Source organism: Colobus angolensis, unplaced genomic scaffold (genome assembly GCF_000951035.1).
Source record: "Colobus angolensis palliatus isolate OR3802 unplaced genomic scaffold, Cang.pa_1.0 Scaffold241, whole genome shotgun sequence".
Lineage (NCBI taxonomy): Eukaryota > Metazoa > Chordata > Mammalia > Primates > Cercopithecidae > Colobus > Colobus angolensis.
The window spans coordinates 4,438,187-4,461,990 of NW_012115611.1; the positions used below are offsets into that span (position 1 = coordinate 4,438,187).

Below are 23,804 nucleotides of genomic sequence, written 5' to 3' on the forward strand. Positions count from 1 at the left end.
AGAGTTAGACTCTGTCTCAAAAACAAAACAAAACAAACATATATATATATATACACATATCAAAACTTTCAGAGGAATAAAAAGAGAATCTAGATATGATAAAAGAAGAAACAGCAAAAAAAGTAATGGAATTTTATTCCACACCTTAAAGACCCAGTGATTTTTTTCTTTTCTCTGTAAAAAAAAAAAAAAAAAGAATAAAAAGAGAATCTAGAAATGATAAAAGAAGAAACAGCAAAAAAAGTAATGGAATTTTATTCCACACCTTAAAGACCCAGTGATTTTTTTCTTTTCTCTAAGGTAAGCAACAAGCCCTGGAAAGACTTCACAGACTAAGGGAAATGTGTATAAAACTAGGTAGAGATCAGAATGCCAACATACCAGCTTACAATGAAAATGTAGCTGTTATACAGCTAATAAATACTTTCATGGCCCTGGTCAGCAGTTTTCTCCCAAATCACAATCAGAAGCCATTATCAATTACCTTGAAAAATTGCCATCACAGAATTAGGGAATCATCAAACCCTCTCTCTCTGTCAGCATAGCTATACAAGAATAGGTTTTCTTGATGAGCATTATATCAGAACATGTAGAATTAGGTGATTCAAACATTTAATCCCGTAAGATATTACCATAAGAATGATCTCATTAACAGGTCTAAAATATTTGTTCATTGGTTAAAGCTATCTATCCTTATTCATGTTAACATTGGTATTGCCAACATTTATCTTTATGATTCTGATATGCTAATAACATGGACTACTAAATCATGAGATATATTACCACATTCATTATTCCAGGTTAAACTTAAGTTCAGCAGAAAAGAAGCCATACTTTCTCTTTCCTATATTGCATGCCTAGGCTCACATCTATTATGTTCTGTTCTTGAAGTTTAACTCCCAAAGGCAAATTTATTTTCTCAATTTTGAAGTTGATAGCAAATATCTGTTTATGTTCTCCAAGAACTAGCAATGTGTATAATTTTATTAAATGTTCCTCCAAGTAGATCATACCTATATGACCTTTCTCTCCTATCTATTGATTATATTAATGCATTTATTGGTCATGTTAATACAAATTTTGAACATGTATATAGATACACTCACTCACACACACACCCCAATGCATGTCAATACAATTTATCCTAGAGAAATTTCTCTATCTTCCTTAGTTAAATCCCAAACTGTGTGGCAAAGTTTAGTACAGGTTCACTAAAGCTATTTCCTCCTACTCTTGGATTATATGTCTCAGTCATTTTTTGTGACCAAGTGACTTAGTTCTAATCAATGAAATGTGAATGGTCATTATGTGTGCCACTTTTAGATCGATCCATAAAAGTCTGCTATGTATAAATCTCCAACCTCTTCACCCTGGTGACTTATGAAGACACATGATAAAGATGATGAAGCCACAAGAAGGAAACAGCCTTGGTCCCTAAATCTCTATCTGAAGAACAGTAGCTGAAATTGGACACTCATTTGAACTTGATTTGAATGAAAATATATTCCTATTATATTAATCTAGTGAATTTTGGAAGTTATTTTTATAGCAGCTGTCATTGCCCTGACACACACGCAAAACTTTGCCTCACCTGATATTTCTGATAATATTCTTTAATACTGACAAGGAAATAAAACCAAAAGAAAACATCTCAAAAAGGGCTGGGCATTTCTTTCTCTCGATTGCTTGATTTCACAGGGCAAATATAGGCATTTCAAATATTTAGGTTTGCTTTAACTCAGTAAACATTTAACTTGCATATTTTTTAACTTCATGCTTACTATAATTATTTTATCAATCTATCTCTCTTTTCCTCATTTATTTATCTGCAAAACAAATATTTAGTGCCTACTACAAATAGCATAATGAGTCACTGATATATATTAAAACCTTAATTGGTACCAAAATGATACAGTAATTTCTATGAAACATAATGACTTAAAAAAACTATTTTCTTTATGAATCTATATTTGAGAAAGAACGTGCAAATAAGATCTTCTGAATTAGAGTTTTATGAGAATATGATCATCTGCTTTCACATGGATATTGTATAGCCCTCTATGTCTTCACTCAACAAGCATTTTTTGATCAGTATCTAAGTGCCAGTGACTGTTGTAATTGTTGGAAATGAATTGGTCAACAAGATAGGCAAAGTTTCTCCATTATATACTTTGTATTTTAGGAAATAAATTTGAATTAATTAATTAATATCAATTAGTGATAAGTGATTTTAAGGCAAAACATCCCAAAACACATAATAAGGAAAAACAGTAAGGACTGTTTTGGAGGCAGTGGCCAGGGAAGTCCTCTCTGAACAGCGATATAAATTAACATGAGTATTTTAGGAAAGAGTATTGAAGGCGAAAAGAATGGCAATGCAAAGGCCTGCAGGCAGGAAAATGCTTAGTATGTTTACGCAAAAGCAACGTAGACACTTAAAGAGAATAAGGGAAGGCCAGGTAGGTAGAAGTGAGGTCACAGAGGTGATTAGAAACCAGATAATGTGGTTTCTTGTTTGTTGTTGAATTTGGAATTGATTCTGAGAATTATGGGAAGCCATTGGAATATTTGAAATAAGAAAGTTCTGATCTTATTGATATCATAAAAAGATTACTTTAGATAATAGACCCTCAATGGAGTTTGGGTTTGGGGGAAGAATAGAAGCTAAAGTATATTTGGGAAGCAGGCAATGGTCTAGGAAAGGGAAATGATTTGACTGACCTGGAGTGGAAATGGTGAATATAGTGAGTAAAGTTTGTATTCAGGATATATATGGAAGGCAGAGCCTATAATATATATGCTGATAGACTAGATGCATGGGGTGAAAACAAAAGAAGTTTAGTGAATGATTTGTAAATTTGTATTCCTATCAATAAAATAGAAATAAAAATTAAATAAGGTGAGCAAATTTACTAAATTAAAGAAGACCATTTACAGATTGGAGGATAGATCACAATTTCTGTTTAAGTATATTAAATTTGAGAAGCTTATTGGCACTAGATATGTAACAAGTTAAAAATATGCGCCTCTCTTGAGAATTATTCTTAAATAATTTCAATAAAATAAGAAAGTATGGTTTAATGAAAAGCAGTGTTATCCTGTAGTCTTGTCTAATTTTCTGATAATAGAGCTAGAAAATGGCACAGCCAAGATTTTTACCCAAGAAGTGAGACTCCAGAACCCACACTTCAAACCACTGTACTATATTTTTGATACAAGAAGCATCATCAAGATTTGTTATCAACAGTTCTATGCTAAAGTCGATTATTTTAGGTAATAAAACTAAAACAATCTTCTACTCTGACAGTCTAGTTAACAAACATCACTGTCAATTAAATTTAATCATCACAAACCATGTTTTAAGATTTGCGCAACAGTTTCTATTATCTGAATTACTTTACGATCTTTTTTTTATTATTATACTCTAAGTTCTAGGGTACATGTGCACAATGTGCAGGTTTGTTACATATGTATACATGTGCTACGCTGGTGTGCTGCACCCATCAACTCGTCATTTACATTAGGTGTATCTCCTAATGCTATCCCTCCCCCTCCCCCCTCCCCACAATAGGCCCCAGTGTGTGACGATCCCCTTCCTGTGTCCAAGTGATCTCATTGTTCAATTCCCACCTATGAGTGAGAATATGCGGTGTTTGGTTTTCTGTTCCTACAATAGTTTGCTGAGAATTATGGTTTCCAGCTGCATCCATGTCCCTACAAAAGACACAAACTCAACCTTTTTATGGCCGCAAAGTATTCCATGGTGTATATGTGCCACATTTTCTTAATACAGTCTGGCACTGATGGACATTTAGGTTGATTCCAAGTCTTTGCTATTGTGAATAGTGCCGCAATAAACATATGTGTGCATGTGTCTTTATAGCAGCATGATTTATAATCCTTTGGTTATATCCCCAGTAATGGGATGGCTGGGTCAAATCTAGTTCTAGATCCTTGAGGAATCGCCACACTGTTTTCCACAATAGCTGAACTAGTTTACAGTGCCACCAACAGTGTAAAAGTGTTCCTATTTCTCCACATCCTCGCTAGTACCTGTTGTTTCCTGATTTTTAATGATTGCCATTCTAACTGGTGTGAGATGGTATCTCATTGTGGTTTTGGTTTGCATTTCTCTGATGGTGAGTGATGATGAGCAATTTTTCATGTGTCTGTTGGCTGTATGAATGTCTTCTTTTGAGAAGTGTCTATTCATGTCCTTTGCCCACTTTTTGATGGGGTTGTTTTTTTCTTGTAAATTTGATTGAGTTCTTTATCGGTTCTGGATATTAGCCCTTTGTCAGATGAGTAATCCAGTGGACTATTAGTATATTTCACTCTATTTACAGTAACATTTGAAGGTAAAATGTTGTGGTTTATTCTTATTTTCTACTTGAAATAAGGAGTACATAATATAGAAAATAATCCAGCATACTTCACGTGACTTGTTCCTCTTCCCTTTGACTTTCCAGTCATGAAATGGAGTGGTTTCATGCCACTGCAGACCTCTGTTTACCTCACTAACTTCTAGTTATTGTCAGCTCTTTTTTTTTCACCTGTATATCCAATTATCTCTATTATTTAAGTGTTAGAAATGGTTCTGTTTTTCTCATAAAGATATTAACAGATTCAGTATTCTATAAAAGATACATGGCATATTTCTCTATGTGGTCATCTAACTTGATTGGGAGGCAAAAGGCAAAGTAGGTGGCAACCAGAAAGTGAGAATAATATTCTGAAGATATCATTTACCCATAATTAAAAAAAACTCTAGTAATAATCAAATATCAAATGTAAAGAATACTTAGCTCCAAAACAGGTAATATTGAGATACCTTTGTGCTATATTACTGGGCTAGATAAATATTTTTGTTTCTGGGTTTTTAAAAAGATTTTTCCATACAAAATCAGTATGTAGGGTTCATGGTAATAATTATAGTTTTTAATGACATTCCTGCTGTTATGCCAAATTGATTTATATGTCTTTTCCAGCATACTACCAGTGCCCCTAGGCAGGGGACTATGTTACATTTTCCACTGAATGGCCAGGGTTAATATGATTACTGGCACATACTGATGTACTTGATGGTCAGTAAACATTTATTGGAAAAAACTAAGAGAAACATATTGAAAACATGCATTTATCTAAGTACATACATATTTTTCTCTTTCCCTTTCATAGATAAATGTATTGAAAGGAATATTCATTAAATCATCTCAACTTTTCATTCTTTCCTCAAGCCATTCTAATCTAGCTTTCATGTCTTCTTGCCAATAGGACTGTTCTAGTGAAATTCCAGAAATCCTATTGTGCTGTTAAATACAAAGCACAGTTTTTGATCTTCATCTTATTCAAATCATCAACAAGATTCAATATACTTAACTACCACCTTCTAACAAATTTGATTTCTCCATAACCTTCTACCTCTTTCTCCTATTCATTATCAATCTCCTCTATTGGCTCCTTTTCTTTGTGGCCTCTAGGTTGGAATTTATCATAGCTTTGTATTCACCTTTTTTCTTTCTCCATTCTCCCCAGAAGCATAGTCATGCATTCAAAAAGACTCTAAAGATATCATATACTGATAAGTCCCAAAAATATATCTTTACTTCACACTTCTCTGAAATACATTCTTATATAACCACCTGCTAATTTAGACTCATTATTTAAATATCTCATGGGTACCTTAAACCTAACCTTTACAGTATTGAACTGCTGGGTCAGTCCCTCCATTCTAACATGTTCCTCCAACCACCTGTCCCATCACAGGAAATTTATTACCATCACTCTATTGCTGAAGTCCTCCCTGATTTCTCATTCTCTTCTATCTCACACATCCACTCAATACAATGTCTTGCTAATTTTTCTTTCATAACACATTTCAAATCCAGCCTTTTCTCTGATTTTGCTTTGCCACAAATATCAATCCATCATTATCTTTTACATAGTAATTGTTAGAGCCTAGCTGGTTTCTTCACTCCCACTTTTAACCTCCTTCTAGACCTTTCTTTATGGAAGAATAGGGATATTTTAAGAACCTGAATAAGATCACATCATTTCCCTTTTGAAAAAACTTGTTAGTATATATGTCAATCGCATTTGAATACAATTCAAACTAATTGCTATTTTTCTGACTCTCGACCTAATCTGACCCTGTTTACTTCTGCAAGCACTTCTGTGCCTTTGCCCCCACCACACTTACTGTGCTCAACTCCCATTATCCATTATTTTCTGTCCCATACAGGACAAGATCTTTTCCTCCCCCATGACCCTTGTTTATGCTGATACATCTGACAGCACATCCATACCCTAACTCTTCCTTTGGATTATTTCTTTTTATCCCACAGGTTATAACTTCAAGGTCCCTTCCTTAGAGAAAACTTTTCTACTATCTACATTATTTTTCTATCACAATAACTTTTTCTTTTTCTTCTGACTACTAAATACAGTTTGAATTGCATTTCCTTTTTCTTTTTTTTCTTTTGTCATAATTTATTCTTTTTTTATTATACTTTAAGTTCTAGGGTACATGTGCACGATGTACAGGTTTGTTACATATGTAAACATGTGCCATGTTGGTGTGCTGCACCCATTAACTCGTCATTTACATTAGATATATCTCCTAATGCTATCCCTCCCGCTTACCCCCTCCCCACAATAGGACCCGGTTGTGATGTTCCCCTTCCTGTGTCCAAGTGATCTCATGGTTCAATTCCCACCTATGAGTGAGAACATGCGGTGTTTGGTTTTCTGTTCTTGCCATAGTTTGCTGAGAATGATGGTTTCCGGCTGCATCCATGGATGCATGGAGATTTTATTTTTCTATTGCCTTGATTTATATATAATTCCTCATACACTGTAAATGTCACTAGGTAGAAATTTATTTCCATTCCATCTGCATTGTATTCAGCACACTATTTGTATGCTGCTAACCAATTAGTGTTTGTTGAATGTACATAAAATTATATTTACAAAATTGCCTCTGTACATTAGGTTAAAGAGTTGAGCAAGTAAAATGTAAGTATTTTTACCCATAACTTGTTTAATTAAAATTGGAAACACAGGATAGCCCTTTAGATGCCTTTATATTACAAGAAAAACAACCATCCAAATATGACAGCTCAACAGATACCAGTCTTGAATTACAAGAGTCATTAACCTTACTCTGAGTAATAAGGGCCCATATCATGTGAATAGTCTGTCTTGAAACCAGAGATGACGGATGAAATGGAAGTGCAATTAATACGATTAAACTCTCTCTGTGTCCTCTACACTTAAGAAACATTTTCCTCCTTTCCCAAGGTCTATCATTAGCAAATGCTTAATGCTGCCGAAAATGAGCTAAAAAGAACCGGTAAATTATTTGAAAATTTAGCAATTAGAAAACTAAGTAAGCTCAAAGCCATTTACCACCATCCCATTTAAACATGCATCAAGAAACATTTTCCACCTTATTCCAAGATTTTTCATTAAGAAATGGAGAGGATGTGGAGAAACAGGAACACTTTTACACTGTTGGTGGGACTATAAACTAGTTCAACCATTGTGGAAAACAGTGTGGTGATTCCTCAAGGATCTAGCACTAGAAATACCATTTGACCCAGTCATCCCATTTCTGGGTATATACCCAAAGGATTATAAATCATGCTGCTATAATGACACATGCACACATATGTTTATTGTGGCACTATTCACAACAGCAAAGACTTGGAAGCAACCCAAATGTCCATCAGTTACAGACTGGATTAAGAAAATGTGGTACATATACACCATGGAATACTTTGCGGCCATAAAAAAGGATGAGTTCGTGACCTTTGTAGGGACATGGATGCAGCTGGAAACCATCGTTCTCAGCAAACTATCGCAAGAACGGAAAACCAAACACTGCATGTTCTCACTCATAGATGCGAATTGAACAATGAGATCACTTGGACACAGGAGGGGGAACATCACACACCAGGGCATATTGTGGGGAAGGGGGAGGGGGAAGGATAGCATTAGGAGATATAGGAGATATACCTAATGTAAATGACCAGTTAATGGGCGCAGCACACCAACATGGCACATGTTTACATATGCAACAAACCTGCACACTGTGCACATGTATCCCAGAACTTAAAGTATAATTAAAAAATAAATTTTTAAAAAAGAAATGTTTAATGCTGCCAAACATGAGCTCAAAACAAATGGTAAATTATTTGAAAATTTAGCAATTGGAAAACTAAGTAATCTCAAAGCCATTTATAACCATCCCACTTAAACATGTGTCAGGTAGCTCCTAGGCTTTAGGGACTAATAAAAACAGATCCCTGGGTGAGTTTTTCTGGTTGCTTAGCAAGTCATTAGAGGAAAAATGCAAGCTGGTAGAAGAATAGGTTCAATTGCCTCTTGTGTTGGGTGGACTTCCTGATGAGTTATACCAGGCTAGGACATTAGCATAGGTGATATCACGGATGTTAATCTTCTGCAAGGTCGTGCCTCCAGGTTCAAACACTGCCCTACCTGGTAGCTCTGGCCCTTTTTGAGATAAATATTTTAAACCAGGAAAGATTTATAGGAAAATAATAGTCACAGGACAAAACAATTAGTCCCATTTAGCTTTTCTTCTGTTTCCTCCTCTTCCTCCAACTTCTACTCCATTCTCCTTCTCTTCTTTCTTATCCTACTTCTGCTCCTCTTCCTTTTTCTTCCTCATTTCAAAAGCATAACCCCACAGAGATTTTGTTTAACTGAGACTAAATACACAATGAGTTGAAGTGGAAAGAGCGAGATTAGAGATCAGGAGATTTTTAAGTGCCTGGAAAACCTCTATTGCCTTCCAACAGCACACAGAACTTCACCCTTCTTGAAAAAAACCATTAGATGGGAAATCATTCAGAGTTTTAGAGGAGTCTGGTGAAGTCTCTCTCAGATTTCTAAACCATGTAGGCTGTTTATCAAAATCTTATACAGCCTCATATAAACCCTGTGATCTAAAAAACACGTTATCTAAGACTCCAAAAAGGAAAGCCCCTTCATATAGTTTTCTACATGTGATAGGGTTTCCAGAAGTAGATGGTCATCATTCAAACTGGTTCTGTGGAGGTGAGTCAGTGGTCAGATCTGAAGAAGCAAGGCTGATTTATTCATGTCCTCTCTACAGAGTCTATCTTAATGGATTATATAGATAGTACTACAGATCACAGGAATTATCGCTCTGCTTAGGCTGTGTATAGTAGTAAAGTAAATGGATTTTGTGTGTGTGTGTGTGTGTGTGTGTGTGTGTGTGTGTGTATGTGTGTTTTCTCTGCCTCAAGCATCTACCAAAAAGGTGGTCAAGCTCTCAAGAATACATATAGTGCTGGTATTCTTTTCTTCCTTTATGACAACTTGACAACACACAACAGGAGTTCTTATTCCTCTAATCTGCAGTATTTCCTTTTTTTTTAATTTTTAGGTGGAACATGCTACATCAAATTTATGTGCTTCTCTCTGTATCTTTGTCTCTTTCTCTCAGTTTAGAATAATTCATCTAGAATGGCTCTTGAGAGTCATTGCCTGGGACACTGAAGTGTAACATTGTTTTATTTATTTTCCTAGGTTATCCACAATATCCTGCCATGAAAGTTTAAAATGTCTTTCCTGGGGGAGGATGATAATGATGTTTTCTGTCTGGTAACATAACAATGTATCGCCCAAACTTTTCAAAACATTTTCAAGTATGTCAGTCAATTAATTCAAATCAGTTATTTTCATCTTTCTCAAGGTTAAAGAGAATAAAATCATAGACCATAAATAAAAGCTATGGGTCCATAATTTTATAAATTTGTATGAAGTCTGAAGAACATCAAGAATATGTGAAATTTTCACAAAATAGAAGCACACAAGCTCCATCTAAGTTTTATGAGATGACAACAATATAAATGTGAAATAGTCACTTCTTCCCTGGTGTGTGATAACTGGTAGTGAAGTCTTTAAGGACAATTTTATTTTTCCTTATCGCATTTGGCTACCAGAACTTCAGGGGATTTGCTTCAATGGCAATGCTTCTGAAAACACAAGTTCATTGATTTGCTGTGTAATTTTTATCTGCAGGGAGATCTTCTAGCAGACTAAAGAATGGAGGAATAAGGATCTTAAGGAATGCACTGAATCTCACTTTTGTTTCTAGTCTATCCAAATGAAGATGCAATAAGAAGGGAAATGCAAAGCATAGCTCGGGGGAGAAGTCAAGGTTAACACTAGAGACAGATGTTCATGCAACAAATATTACTGCAGAAAGCTGATGAGGCAAGAGGTCAAGATGCATTGTTTTAGAGGCAAGGTCTCAGATGCACATTTACTATGTATCAAATATATGCTAGAGTTATATTTCAAAATAAAAGTCTGACCAGGTCATTCCTCAGTTCGAAAAGTCATCACTGGCTTACCACTCTTCTTAGAAAAAAGTAAAACAATTTAACCTAGCACACAATATCACTGGCTATTTCTTATTGAATATTGATTTTTCTTATTGAAAACATGGTGAGAAATGTATTTAGGTTACCCCCAAATCTTAAATATATGGGATTTTCTCGACTTTTCACAATGATTAAGTTTAATTACTTTTGATAATTATTTTTGATATCCATGATCCTAATCAAATAGTTGTCAGTGGCCTTCTTTACACTAACTACGTTTATAGATATTGAGTTTTAAAAGCAAAAAAAGTTTGAATGTTAAAGTTATATGCTTAACTATGGCCAAGTTCGTGTTGCAAATACCATGGTTTTTAATTTAAATTTAAGTACTTTGTATTTAACTCCAAATAATAAAATCAAGAAATTACTCTGTGTCAGTCATCATATCAGAACAATTTAATAACTCATAATTACTACAGGTGCAAATTATCAGTGTGACTTATATATATAGTTATATATAACATGACTAAAACTCTGTGGTCCTCCTGTCGATAGCATCCTCTGAGTTTTTGTTTCTAAATTCTCACCTAATTGAAATCAAATACCTTAAAGACTTCCCCGAGACCACTGCTTATGACTCATCAGTCCCAGAAGCTGATATCTGATACAGAACCCTGAGTATGTACAAGTAAAAGAGCCATGAAACATTTCAGAACTAAATTGTTTGATCTTTCCTACTATTTTAGTAAGAATGCATGGAATGAGTAGACACTGTAGGTAAATTAGTGGGTCATCAATGTGAGGATCCCAATATTCCCAAACTCATTTTTGAGAACTGGCAAGTAGAAATTTAAAACTTTCTTTTTTTTACCACCAAATATCTATACCATTTAGGGAAGCTTTCCTTAGTCACAGAATGTTCAACTGGCTGCTCATGAGAAAATACATTTATTTCATGAAACATTTTATATTTTTCCATTAGAAATAATGTCTTCATTCTCTGAATCACTATAATGTTATGTGTTTACATTTTAGGCTGCTTATCCATTTCTTTTCTGTGTTATAATTGTTTTTTTGCATGTTGTATGTCTTATGAATTTGAGCTTCTTAGGATAAGTATCTTAAATAGTTGTTAGAATCTAAGTTCAATAATATACAGATGTTAAGTGCTAAAATATGTGTCATAAAGGATATTTAAAAAATTAACATTACCTCAAATCTTTCCATTCACACTCCCTGAAAGTAACTTGCAAGCTTTCCTACCCATTCTCCCTAGAACAATGTCTCTTTATATTCAAGCAGACTTGCTACACTTGATCTCCTATAGGGACTATTACTTGAGCCAATCTGAGCAAACAGATTTGGGCTACATACCTTTATTTTGCCATCTATAGCATCTTATGTTTATACCTCTATCAACATATATTTGTTAATATATTCTATAATTTGTTTATTCATTTCTCCCATGTAGTAGTATTCTGTACCAACCCAAACAGCCACAGTTGTGTGCATGTGACACACCAATGAATACACTGATCATTTTATACTTTTCTTTAACTAATTTGTCATTAGAAACATAAAGTTGGCATCTTCATTTGAGAACATTAAGAACAATGTCTTCTGAACACTTTCAAGCCTCTCTCATTTTCTGCAACATACTGTGGCAATACACTTTTTTCTTTCTCCTTTCAAATTGAAGTGAGTCAGCCTTATGGTTAGAATGTCTTTGAAGCTAATCTTCAAACTCTGGGAATGTGCACACAGCCCTTTCCTTACTTGGGAATTCAAGTGCAAATGACATGAAAACAGTTACAGAAAATAAGGCAAAACCAAATCAAACACTATCATACAAGGACACCATCTAACATCCAAAATACATCAAAAACAGCAAGCAAGATATGCTGTGCTGGATGTCTGTATCCCTGAGCTGCATGGAGAGCAACAACCAACAGGTCTTCCTTCCTACACATTGACTCTTTTCTTAGTTTCATTTATTTTTAATTAAGGGGGAAAAAGCTTAAAGCAGGTGGTTTCTGTATGAATAAAAAAAAAAGACTTCTAACTCAAAAGAGAAGTGTAAAACCCTGTCGTTTCTCAGTGGCAATGCCAGAAAAAGCAGAGAAACAGAGACTCGTTTTTATCATAAATTGCAATAGATGCAAGTTATATGTTCTCCCACTGCCTTGCCAAATTTAATTATTTATCAAATAAGCTAGCAGGTGTAAAATGCACAGTTCCACTTATCATGTAAGAACCATGTGAAGAAAAGAAGTTTTGGTAAAAAAAAAAAAAAAAAGAAAGAAAAGAAAAGAATTTGAAGGAACCATGTCTCAGTCTGTTCAAGCTGCTGTAACAAAAAATATCATAAACTGTTTGACTTATAAATAACAGAAACTTATTTCTCATAGATCAGGAGGCTGGGAAGTACAAGTTGAGGCATGTTTAGTGTCTGGGCTTTCTCACAGATGGTGCTATGTCCTCATAGGCTGGAAGGGACTATCTAGTTATCTGCAGCCTTTTTATAAGAGCACTCTTCCTAATTATGAGTACTCAAACCTCATGACTCAATCACCTCCCCAAAGCCCTACATTCTAATACCACAGTCTTAGGGATTAGGACTTCAACATTTGAATTTGGGTGAGGGAGACACAAACACTCAGGCCATAACAGAATATATAAGCTAATCTTTATATAAGTTAATGTAGTCTGTGCTCACCAAGAAAAATCTGAGTATGGCTCAGAGTCAGAAGATCTAGAACTGTATTTGGTTGCAGAGTGAAAATTTTCTGACATAGTGCTCATGGATACAGGGTTTGGATTCACTGGATGAACTACATTCTAACAATTGCTACCTATGAATAAGCGACCAACATCTCTGAGCCTGTTTCCTTATCATCACAATAGGGATAAATAATGATTCTTACATTCCAAATTTTTTAAATCATTCAATAAGGTAAAGTATCCAAGACATTTAGTCTGGCAAATAGTTAGGCTTCCTTCATAAATAATAACATTTTAATGGAAGCTTATGGCCCAAGTGATATTTTAAATCACTCTAAATATTATTGTAGAAAATAATGCATTGTATCTTTAACAGTGTATGACATTTCATTCAACAGACTGTTCCACAAAATTCTTGTGGTTAGTTGTGATTAACACCACAATAATTGTAATCCATTCATGTTTTTGTTCATGTATAATAATCAACAAAATTTTATTTAGAATCTACTATCTTGTATCTGCCTAGAGAATAGAAGTAGGTAATGTGTGCATTGTTCCTGTTTTTATGGAACTTACTGAAGAGGAGAAAAACAGACCAGAGAGGGAGAAGAGAATAGAGAAGGAGAGGAAGGGAGGTGAGAGTAGCTGGTCAAACAGTAAATATATAGCCACAAAAATAATTGTTGAATTACAATTTTAGTAATTGCTATACAAATGATAAAATGCTGCCTAATTTCTTGTGGGAATGCAAAATGGTACAGATATTTCAGAAAACAGGCAGCTTCTAATAAACACACTATTACTATATAATCCAGCGAGTGTGTGCCTCGATGTATAGCAAATGAATTGACAACATGTTCACACAAAAACCTCCACAAGAATATTTATAACAGCCTTATTCATGATTGCCAAAACCTGGAAACAATCAATGAAACCTTCAGTAGGTTGAATGGATAATCCATGGTACATCTGGACAATGGAACATTATTCAGCCCTGACATATAATATAGTTATTTACCTTAAAAATAAATGGATATTACATTTAGTTATCTATCTTAAAAATAAATCCAGAAGATATATGGCATGGAGGAAAGAACACTGATCTACCAGTCTGTAAGTATGGGCATTTAAAATTCTGTGCCCAATTCTCGAATGAGTTAACAATGTTATCTTCCATATGGCCAAGCTTTTAATTCATCCACATGTTCATGGTATAAGTGAAGAAACTGAAGCTCAGAGAATTTTCCATACAATTGAAGTCTAAAATGTTAAGCCATTACTTTTTTGAGTCAATATATAACACTAAATATATTCTAGGTTTCTACCAAATACATTCTTCCACCAGTCACATTGAAGCAAAAATCTGATGCATAAAGATGAAAGGTGGGCATTCATTATCTTTAATATCTAAATAGGTCTATGAGGTGGTCATTATTTTACTATACTCAGTTTACCAATAAAAACTACTGTTGTAAGAATTTTTTTTTTTTTTTTTGGGGAATCTCACACTGTCACCCAGGCTAGAGCGCAGTGGCAAGATCTTGGCTCACTGCCAGCTCCAAATCCCTGGTTCAAGAAATTCTTGTGCATTGGCCACCCCAGTAGCTGGTATTACAGATGGCCACTACCATGCCTGGATAGTTTTTACATTTTTAGTAGATATAGGGTTTCATCATGATGGCCAGGCTGATCTCAAACTCCGATGACCTCAAGTGATTCACCCTCCTTGGCTCCCCAAAGTGCTGCAGTTACAGGCATGAGCCGCTGCGCCCAGCATGTTGTAAGACATTTAGATTGTACATCATAGCTGTGCCATGTCTGTTATATAAAATGTAAGGCAATTTGTTATTTCAAATATTCTATTTCTGAAAATATTACATTTTTTCATTATACATTATACTTATTTAATACAGAAAGCTTCCTCTTTTCATTAATATTTATATTTTTATTCGTTTGCACCATTTTTTCCTCCAAAACCCTCACATAACCTTGCATTACAAAATACTGTCACTGTGTTGCTTAGAAATGCTTAGAATATACATCCCTCCACCTTTTTCTTCCCCATAGCACTCATTGCTGCCCATAAACAAATTAACAAATAAATAAACACAATAATTTAGTGTCTTCCTTCCTGCCATCCTCTGCTTTTAGGTGGTAGATTTCATAAAAGCAAGGATCTTGGCTCTGTTTTACCAGAGCCTAATTGATTTGGGGAGAGGAAAATACATTTTTTTGTGTGTATTTTTTGTTGTTGTTGTTTGTGGTAAAACTTGTCCTGTGAAGCAGATGGAGCCTTATTTCTCAAGGCTATTTTATATTTAGCATTCTCATTAGCAGTACTGAGCAAACCCTCAGGGTTGACTTCCACTATACGGTGCAGATTGAGTTTCAGGGCTTTCTAATCCTTAGGAGGAAGCCATTATCTTTTGTCCATTGAGAAATCTCTTCTAATGACTACTTGACTCAGGGTTCACCAATTGTTTTATTATTTTTTAATATTACTACCAAATAAGTGTCCTAGCTAATGTTTTTATTTCCCTCATCATACAGTTTCCTGCATTTTGTACCCAATGCTGACTTCCTTATTATCCCACACATTATTTGTCTCTCCTATACAGCTGAATGTTCTCTTTGGATAACAAACTGAAACTAATTGATTTTTATATCATTTTAAGGATCTGCAAACAATTGTGCTCAACATATATTAGAGCAAAGTATCAAATTTCACCTGAATAAAAGAATTATTGATTTTTTTTTTAGTGCATTGCAAGAGGATGCAAGCCTGTCCTCTTTTCCTTAATTTGAATGTAAGACTAATGTATACATATTTCTTTATAAGTTTTCCAAATACATTGTTTCAGTGAGTATCCAAAGGATGTGTTTTGATTGATCTAAAGTACAAGTTACTTGAATTAAAATAAGGATAAATGTCAAAACCACAAAAATATCTATTTAAAAAGGAATTATGAGTTTTTCTAAATTTGCACCTTTGCTTTATTTCCTATTAAGAGATAATAATTATTTTTAATAGAGCAAGTCATCTCAAACACAGAAAACACTTGGTAAATATTTGTTAATAAAATTGATGAGTTTATCTCATGAGAAAATAAAGACCAGAACCATAGGCAAACATCAAAATGTTTGTCTGTCTTGCTATACTGGTGTCTTCTGTGTTAGGTTTATTTGAAGATGATGTTTAAAAACTGAATACCACAAATAGGCTGTCCTTCTATAGAACTCAGAACCTTTTTTCTCAGAAAATAGTTTCTCCATTTTTTCCTCATTTTAATACAAATACAGCTTCCACACTATATAAATATCTGTGTTATAATTTAAGAACTCTAATTAACACTTTCATTGACTCTATCATTTACAAAACACAATAAGCCTGACCAATAGGCACTCATCGGTTAATGCATGGAGATCAATCTTGTTTGGCAGAATTTCATTTACTGAGGAAGAAATGAGCAGTTCTGATCAAATGAAAAAGAGAATGATCATTTTTCTTGAGTTTTTCAGCAAGTATAGGACATTCAAAAATTGTATTCTGTCATTTAAATTCTTTTACAGAATATTTGAATTTCAAAATGATATAAGTACTTTAATCTTGTTTGGATTCACTTTTTGTAATTGGATCTGCTAAAACAAATAATCTGCACTAATTATCGGCTTGTCAGAGATTGTCATAGCTTGAAACATTAAGAAAAGCATGAGAGTTCAGACCTTTAATGTTATTTTCAAAAAATTAATTCTCAGAAATAAAGAAAAAAAAAAAAACAAAACAGCTTCCCATCTCCCTATCCAGCAGGGACTATTTACCTCCCACATCACTCTTCATAATTAAACAAAAATAATTGTAGTAGTATTAATCCTCTCTAATCCTGTAAATATGTAGCTGAACTAACATTTTTATATGATGACCTAATTAGTGAAACATTTAAAGTAACTTAAATAAAAGTAACCTGGAAAAAATTTGCCGTTTTTCAGAAGATCTCTGAGAAGAAGAAAGCTGTTAGAGGGAAGTTCAGGTGAACATAAAAGATTGGATGAGAAGAGAATTGCTACAAATTGTTAGGGAAAAGGTTTATTGCTTTGAATTGTGCTTTGTTGTTTCATGTTCAATTAAAAGTTCAATACAAGCATATTTCAATTATTTGAATTACTTGAATGTTCTTTACAGATTGCGTGTGCTACCATATCAGCGGGTGTAATTAGAGTACACATGCAAGAAAATTTTTAATTTTTCCGTTTTTTACGTGTTAATGGAGAATGTGATTGTGAGTCAAATTAATGACTTTTGAACAATCCCTTAAAGGCTTCTAGTGACTCTGAAAAACAGGACCACCATTCAAGTTGAGATACCTGAGAAGCCTAATTAGAACAATAAAATCCATTTTTTAAAAGACACATTGAATTACACGACTGAAAGAAAATCCATTCATGTTTCTTAATAAATATATTCATAGGTTCTTTCGTTCTCAAACAATCACAAAATTGTGGATTTTGGTCTGGCGCGTAATTTGGATGGCGTCATTCCCATCTACACAATAAGAGAAAAACTGAACTAAAAATCAACTCTCCTTAGATTTTTAAGAAAATTGAAGTCATTTCCCATTAAAGGAAAACGTCTGCCCCCAAACAGCAGAGAGACAGTCAGGCAGGTACAAAGAATCATAGCTTACCAGAGCAGAAATTCGGAAGCAGAAACCTCTGCTGGAGCCAAAACCAGGGTAGAAAAACAAACTGTAATTGATAAAATGCTGGAGGCTCAGTGTGTACGAGCTTGAGAGTTAGTTAGAAACTACAAGGGACCCCACTCTTAGGGAATATCCCACACTGTAATGAACTTTACGTTCAAAAATATTACAAGGATCTCACAGTGAGGTTTGGAGAAAAATCCCCTCATGCTTCCAGTGTGGAGAGGAGAGGACAGCCATTTTGAAGACTCCCAGAGCATTTTGTTCCTCTTAACAAGGCTTGTCCTCAAGTGAAACTATTTTACCAGAGCCTAATTCACCTGTGGGAAGGAACATACTCAACTCCAGCCTTCTGTAGCTTTTCTGTCTCACCTAAGGGAATGGGCCCCATTTGAAGGTCACAGCCAGAGGCACAGGATCACCAAGACTGAGGCCTAATCACAGGACTATTAAAGGCTTACCCTCTCCTCATACCTTACTGCCGCATCAACAGGGATCTTTTATAACAACAGGAGATTACAACTGAAAGAACTCCACACTGGGCTTATCAAGGGGAGGGGGGAGGGGGGAGGGATTGCATTGGGGAGTTATACCTGATATAAATGATGAATTGATGGGTGCTGACGAGTTGATGGGTGCAGCACACCAACATGGCACAAGTATACATATGTAACAAACCTGCACGTTATGCACATGTACCCTAGAACTTAAAGTACAATAAAAAAAAAATAAAATAAAAAATAAAAAAAAAAGAACTCCACACGTCACATTTCTTTAAAAAGAATTTTCTAATGAAACCAAAATACAACAGGCAAGATGAAAATAAAAATATAAGAGGAAATTTTAACCTCTCACAGCTATGACTATAGCACAGCAAACACAGCCTGACTCCTAGCCAGATAAACATAAAATGTTATGCTATAGACCTATTTACTGAGTTCCTTTTACCCAACGTATCATGTCTTTAAATACAAAATTACAAGACATTCTAAAAACCAAAAAAAAAATAGTTAGAAGAGACAGAGTAAGCATTGAAGTCAGACTCAGATGTGGTGGGGAAACTGTAATGATCAGACTGGGAATTTAAAACAACTGTGACTAATATGCTACGAGCTCTAATAAAACAACTTTAACAATGATGACCAAAATCAAAACACATGTACAGATGCTCCTCGACTTAAGATAGAGTTACATTATAATAAACCCATCATAAGTTGAAAATATTGTAAGTAGAAAATGCATTTAATACACCTAATACACTGAACTTCATAGTTTGGTCTAGCTTACTTTAACGTGCTCAGAACACTTACATTAGCCAACAGCTTGGGCAAAATCATTCCACCCCATGCCTATTTTATATTACAGCGTTGAATAGATCATGTAACTTACTGAATGCCATGCTAAAATTAGAAAGCAGAATGGTTGTAGGGATGTTCAAAATACCATTTCTGCTGAATGTATGTCACTCTCGTACAATCACAAAGTCGAATAATTATAAATTAGTGACCGCCTGTACTGTGCTCTGTGCTCTTAGGAATACCACAATGTCCAGCATTATCTTTGTCCTTCAGGAGTTTACAGTGTTTCAGAGTTGACAGAGAAGTGAGCAAATGTTCCACCAGAATGTGATAACTGATGCAATGTTTAGTCTCTTCCCATCTACTCTAGTGCTAGAATGCTATGATTTACCCCTGGTACATTGTCAACTCTCTGCTATGGACACTGCTTTCATGTTCACCTACACTCTACATACACACTTTATTTTTAGTATTAATGCAAATCAATGTACCTTTTGTCTAATTCATATAACTGCTTTATTCTTAAGACTCTCTCAAGTTTGCTATCTTCCTGTGAATGAAGTATCCATGAAGTTTCACATTTCCCCATGATTGTGATTTTTATTCTTTTAATATCCCATTTGCACTCAAGATTAGTGGGGCAGGGAAAAATAAACCTTAAAAAGCAATTTTCTAATGTTTTCATGCATTTTCCATACCTGTATCCATTTCAATATTCTATTTCAATATTTACAAATTTAACTTGCTACAAATATTTTATCAAATATTTTGAATATTTGATTTTCTGATACTTCAGCAGATTATTTTATTTTCTATTCCAAGTAATAATTTGCATGTGATTTTCAAAAGTATATTTCCTAGGAACATCTAATTTAGAGCAAATATATACTACTATAGCATTGGCATGAATAACATTTCAATGTTAAAATTCTTTTTCAATAAACGAAATTGCCCCTATCTTTAGCTACTCATTTTAAAGTGTAACTAATGCATTAGCAAAAGTTGAATCTCCCTTATCTCATTGTAGCATTTCACACAAACATTATCTCTTGCTATGACAAATGTTTAAATTTTGTTTCAGCTTTCAAGTACTTAGAGAATGGTTGCAAAACTATCCATTTGAAATTAATTTAGTAAATGCTTTACTAAAATGTAAATGTATTATGTCTATAACATGTTCTCCTATTTAGTAGACACGTGGTCTTATAAAACCATATTTTATCAAGATATTTATATTTCTAACATATACTAAAGTATTTATACTTCAGCTTTGATTTTTTTCTTAAAGAAAAAGCTCAAATATTAATAGATTCACATTTCACATGTGAAAGAACATACACCAGGAGATTATTTCAGGAAATTTTGGAGATGTTTGGTAGTAAGTTATTTGTGCTTATGAAAACATATCATATATAAAATAAGCATTGATTTTCTAAGTTATTTAGATTTCTACGTATCTTTCACCAGGCTGTACTGGTGGAAGATATAGCTAAATAAAAGACACACCTCAGTATTTTGCTCTTTATACTGACTCTTTGAGAAAGGCATTATTGGTATAATCTGAGATGTCAGAAATAAAAACTTCTTGGTACCAACCAACTTCCAATTTAAGTATCAGAGCATCTGAAATTTTTCTCCAAAGATCTATTGCTTTGGGAGCAGTGAGAGAAAATCTTTTTCTAGGGCAAATCCAAAATTAGAAAATTCTCAGAGAAAGGAAGATTTCTGTTTGAGCTCATTCATATCCCTAAAAAACTTATGAGCCCTGAGTACATCTTTTAAGAGGGAACAGCATTGGATTAAGCCCAGGTCCTTCCACAATTGATTTTTCAAATTCTTGTGTTTGGTGACAGTTATTGATTATTTTTTTTCTGTGTAATTCCTTAACCTCATCTAGAGACTCTTGGTTCTAGTTTTTTCTTTCTGATCTTTCACTTCTGAGGAGTTTCTAGCTCCATTCATACTTCCCTTCACACTTGTTCATCTTTTATACACACTGGCCAGACGCTTGAAGTATGATTCTTTATCCTTGAACTGGGTCACCTGACTATATTCCCTCTCTAATTATTTAGCCTTAATCTCAGTGAAGGCTGGTCTAATAATGATATTTATAAATACACATTTAAAAATTCTGATAACACGGTCTTACAAATCGTTGTTTTTTTCACTATATTCATGGGCTGCGGTCAGTTTTAATAAAAGACTGTGGTCAAAAGCTATTTTTTAATAGAGACATTTTTACCAAGGAAAGTCATTTCTAGTGCTAATGGAGTTCAGGCCAGTTCAAACTTGCTGAGGAAGCAGATTCGTTCTCCTTGGACATACAATATGCTGAGCCCAACCCTGGAAGTAGTACTATGTCCTTGGGCAAAATAAAAGTTCTGCCAAGACACTGACAGTATTAAGTAATTCCTCCACTGGCATCCTCTTTCCAAATGCATTAAGACATTAAAGGCCAATACATTAAGTCACTTGCACCTTGGTGTGGATCAATTTATCAGAATGTTTTTCTCCTGAAAGAAAGGACTGAGGGTGCAAGTGATGCATGGACAAGAAGGGAAAAAGGAATGCTGATAAAAGTGTAGCATGTACAGACAGAGAAGGAGAGATGCACTGAAGATTAACTACTCCAACCTTATATTTCACCATGTAATTTTCTATTGTTTACTGCATATCAAAGAGAATAAACAATTATTATAACCACAACCACCAATAATCTTTACCATAAATCCAGGTGTGCATAAACATGTCGGGCCAGGTTCATTTTCCATGCACAATTGATGAACACATGAGTTGGGAATGCACTCAAGTTCCTTCTCACAGTGGTGTCCAGACCATCCTGTTCAACAAAATTACAAAGCAGATATGCAATTTTTAATGATAATAAAAACAGTTTTGCTAATAGCTTATATTTATTAGCTTTTATTATTTGAAATGATTATGCTAGATAGTTTGTACAGATCACCTCAGCATATCTTCATGATCAGTTTATCAAGTAGCTATTATTCTATCTATATTTAGCTCATGAGAAAATTCAACTCAGAGAAAATAATTTGCTCTAAAATCACACAGTTAAGTATAAATGAAAGTGAGTACATGTATGATATGTCTCAGCGCTTTTCCATGGTGCCATTCAGCATTACATATTCAAATGTCTTTACTTATTTTACTTCGGAATAAATACCTGGAAAGCAATAGAATAAAGTTACTTCATAATTCCCTTAATATGAATCTTAAATTCAGAGGAAAGCAACTACTATAGACATCTAGATATACGATTTTTTTTAATACCTGTAGTATTACGGTTAGTGTTTTACACTTATTATTTGTTATACTGTGGTTCTATAGAATATAAGTATTGTGTCTATGTACATTTGGCCATTGGCTATAAGAATTCTCATTAAACATGACAATCTAAAATTTTCCATACCAAAACATAGTTTAATTGTATGTATTTTGTTTGGCTTTTGCTAGTCAAACATTTCATTATTTCCATCATCAACCTACCAACCAACATTGCTAAGTACTCCATAAGCTGATAGCTCAGCTATGATTTCCTGGGTACCTATTAGGAACATTTTTTGAAACCATTGATTCTTTCCTATCAGATAATTACTTCTAATGAATCTTAATATGCCTAACATGGTAGCCACAACACCATGTTAACCTAAGCATACCCTTCTACCTAGAGACAACAGGTCTTTACAGGCAGCTCTCACTGCTCACTGACTATGCTTACTCTAATTACAACTTTTTGACTTTTCTTTATTTTTCTATGTATTGTTCAATAGCATTTAATCTGAACCCTGGCTGTTGGGAAATGTAAAATTTAATTATTGTTTATACTTTGGAAGATATTCTGATTGTTATTCCCTGATAAATTGCAACAAAACAATTAAATACATATTTTGAGGTACTTAGAAATAATTTATTGAAACACTGCATTATAAGAAAAAAATAAGACCTGAGTCTAAAAGACATGGCAATGTCCACATCAAACTTAAAAATAGCTGCCAAGAGACTAAATTTATCAAATCCTCATCCAAGACTCTTTCCACTTTGCAATGCTCTTTCATATGCTGAGCTGATTCTGCAGGGATCTCTACTAAGGAGGCTATAAAAGGTGATATGGAAAAAATCATCTTTGCAGGGTTTATAAAAAGCCAGTATGACTAGTCATTCACATAGTTGAGTCTCACAAACATATTATTGAGCATAAAAACATATTGCATAAAAATACACCCTGATAACTGCTCTTATAAAATTCAAATGTGTATGAAACTTAATAACATTGCTTACAGATGCATACATATATAATAAAACTCTAAGGAATACTAAAGGATTGTTGAATATAAAATTCAGAACAGTTACTTCAGGGAGTGGGATATTCCTGGAGGGATATAGAGGTGGCAAGAATTATTGCTAATATTCTATTTCTCAGAACACATGCAGTTATACACATTTATTACAGTGTATTTTATATTTTTTATATATTGTATCCTCTTCTGATTGAATATTTCTAAATATATTTTAAGTAATTAAAATGACACAGTTTTCCTTTGCTTCTAATACTGTGAAAAACATGACAAAGCTTTACACCATAAGATGGAAAGTATAAAAGAAAAATTGCACTGGACAAGTTATACAGACAAGGAAGACTTCATTCAAGAGTACTGCAATAGGAGACAGAGATTTTTACAATAGAGTAGAGA

The 23,804-nt window shown here is 34.1% G+C and overlaps 1 protein-coding gene across 2 annotated transcripts in view; it reads right to left on the reverse strand.

The window, feature by feature from the left end:
* The window catches only part of EYS (eyes shut homolog (Drosophila)), a 2,062,375-nt gene that overhangs the window by 884,682 nt on the left and 1,153,889 nt on the right, over positions 1-23,804 (reverse strand). For both annotated transcript variants that reach the window (XM_011945635.1, XM_011945634.1), the window contains exon 24: positions 21,816-21,931. In XM_011945635.1, coding sequence (XP_011801025.1) covers positions 21,816-21,931 — 116 coding nt within the window. The remainder of the gene's footprint in view (positions 1-21,815; positions 21,932-23,804) is intronic.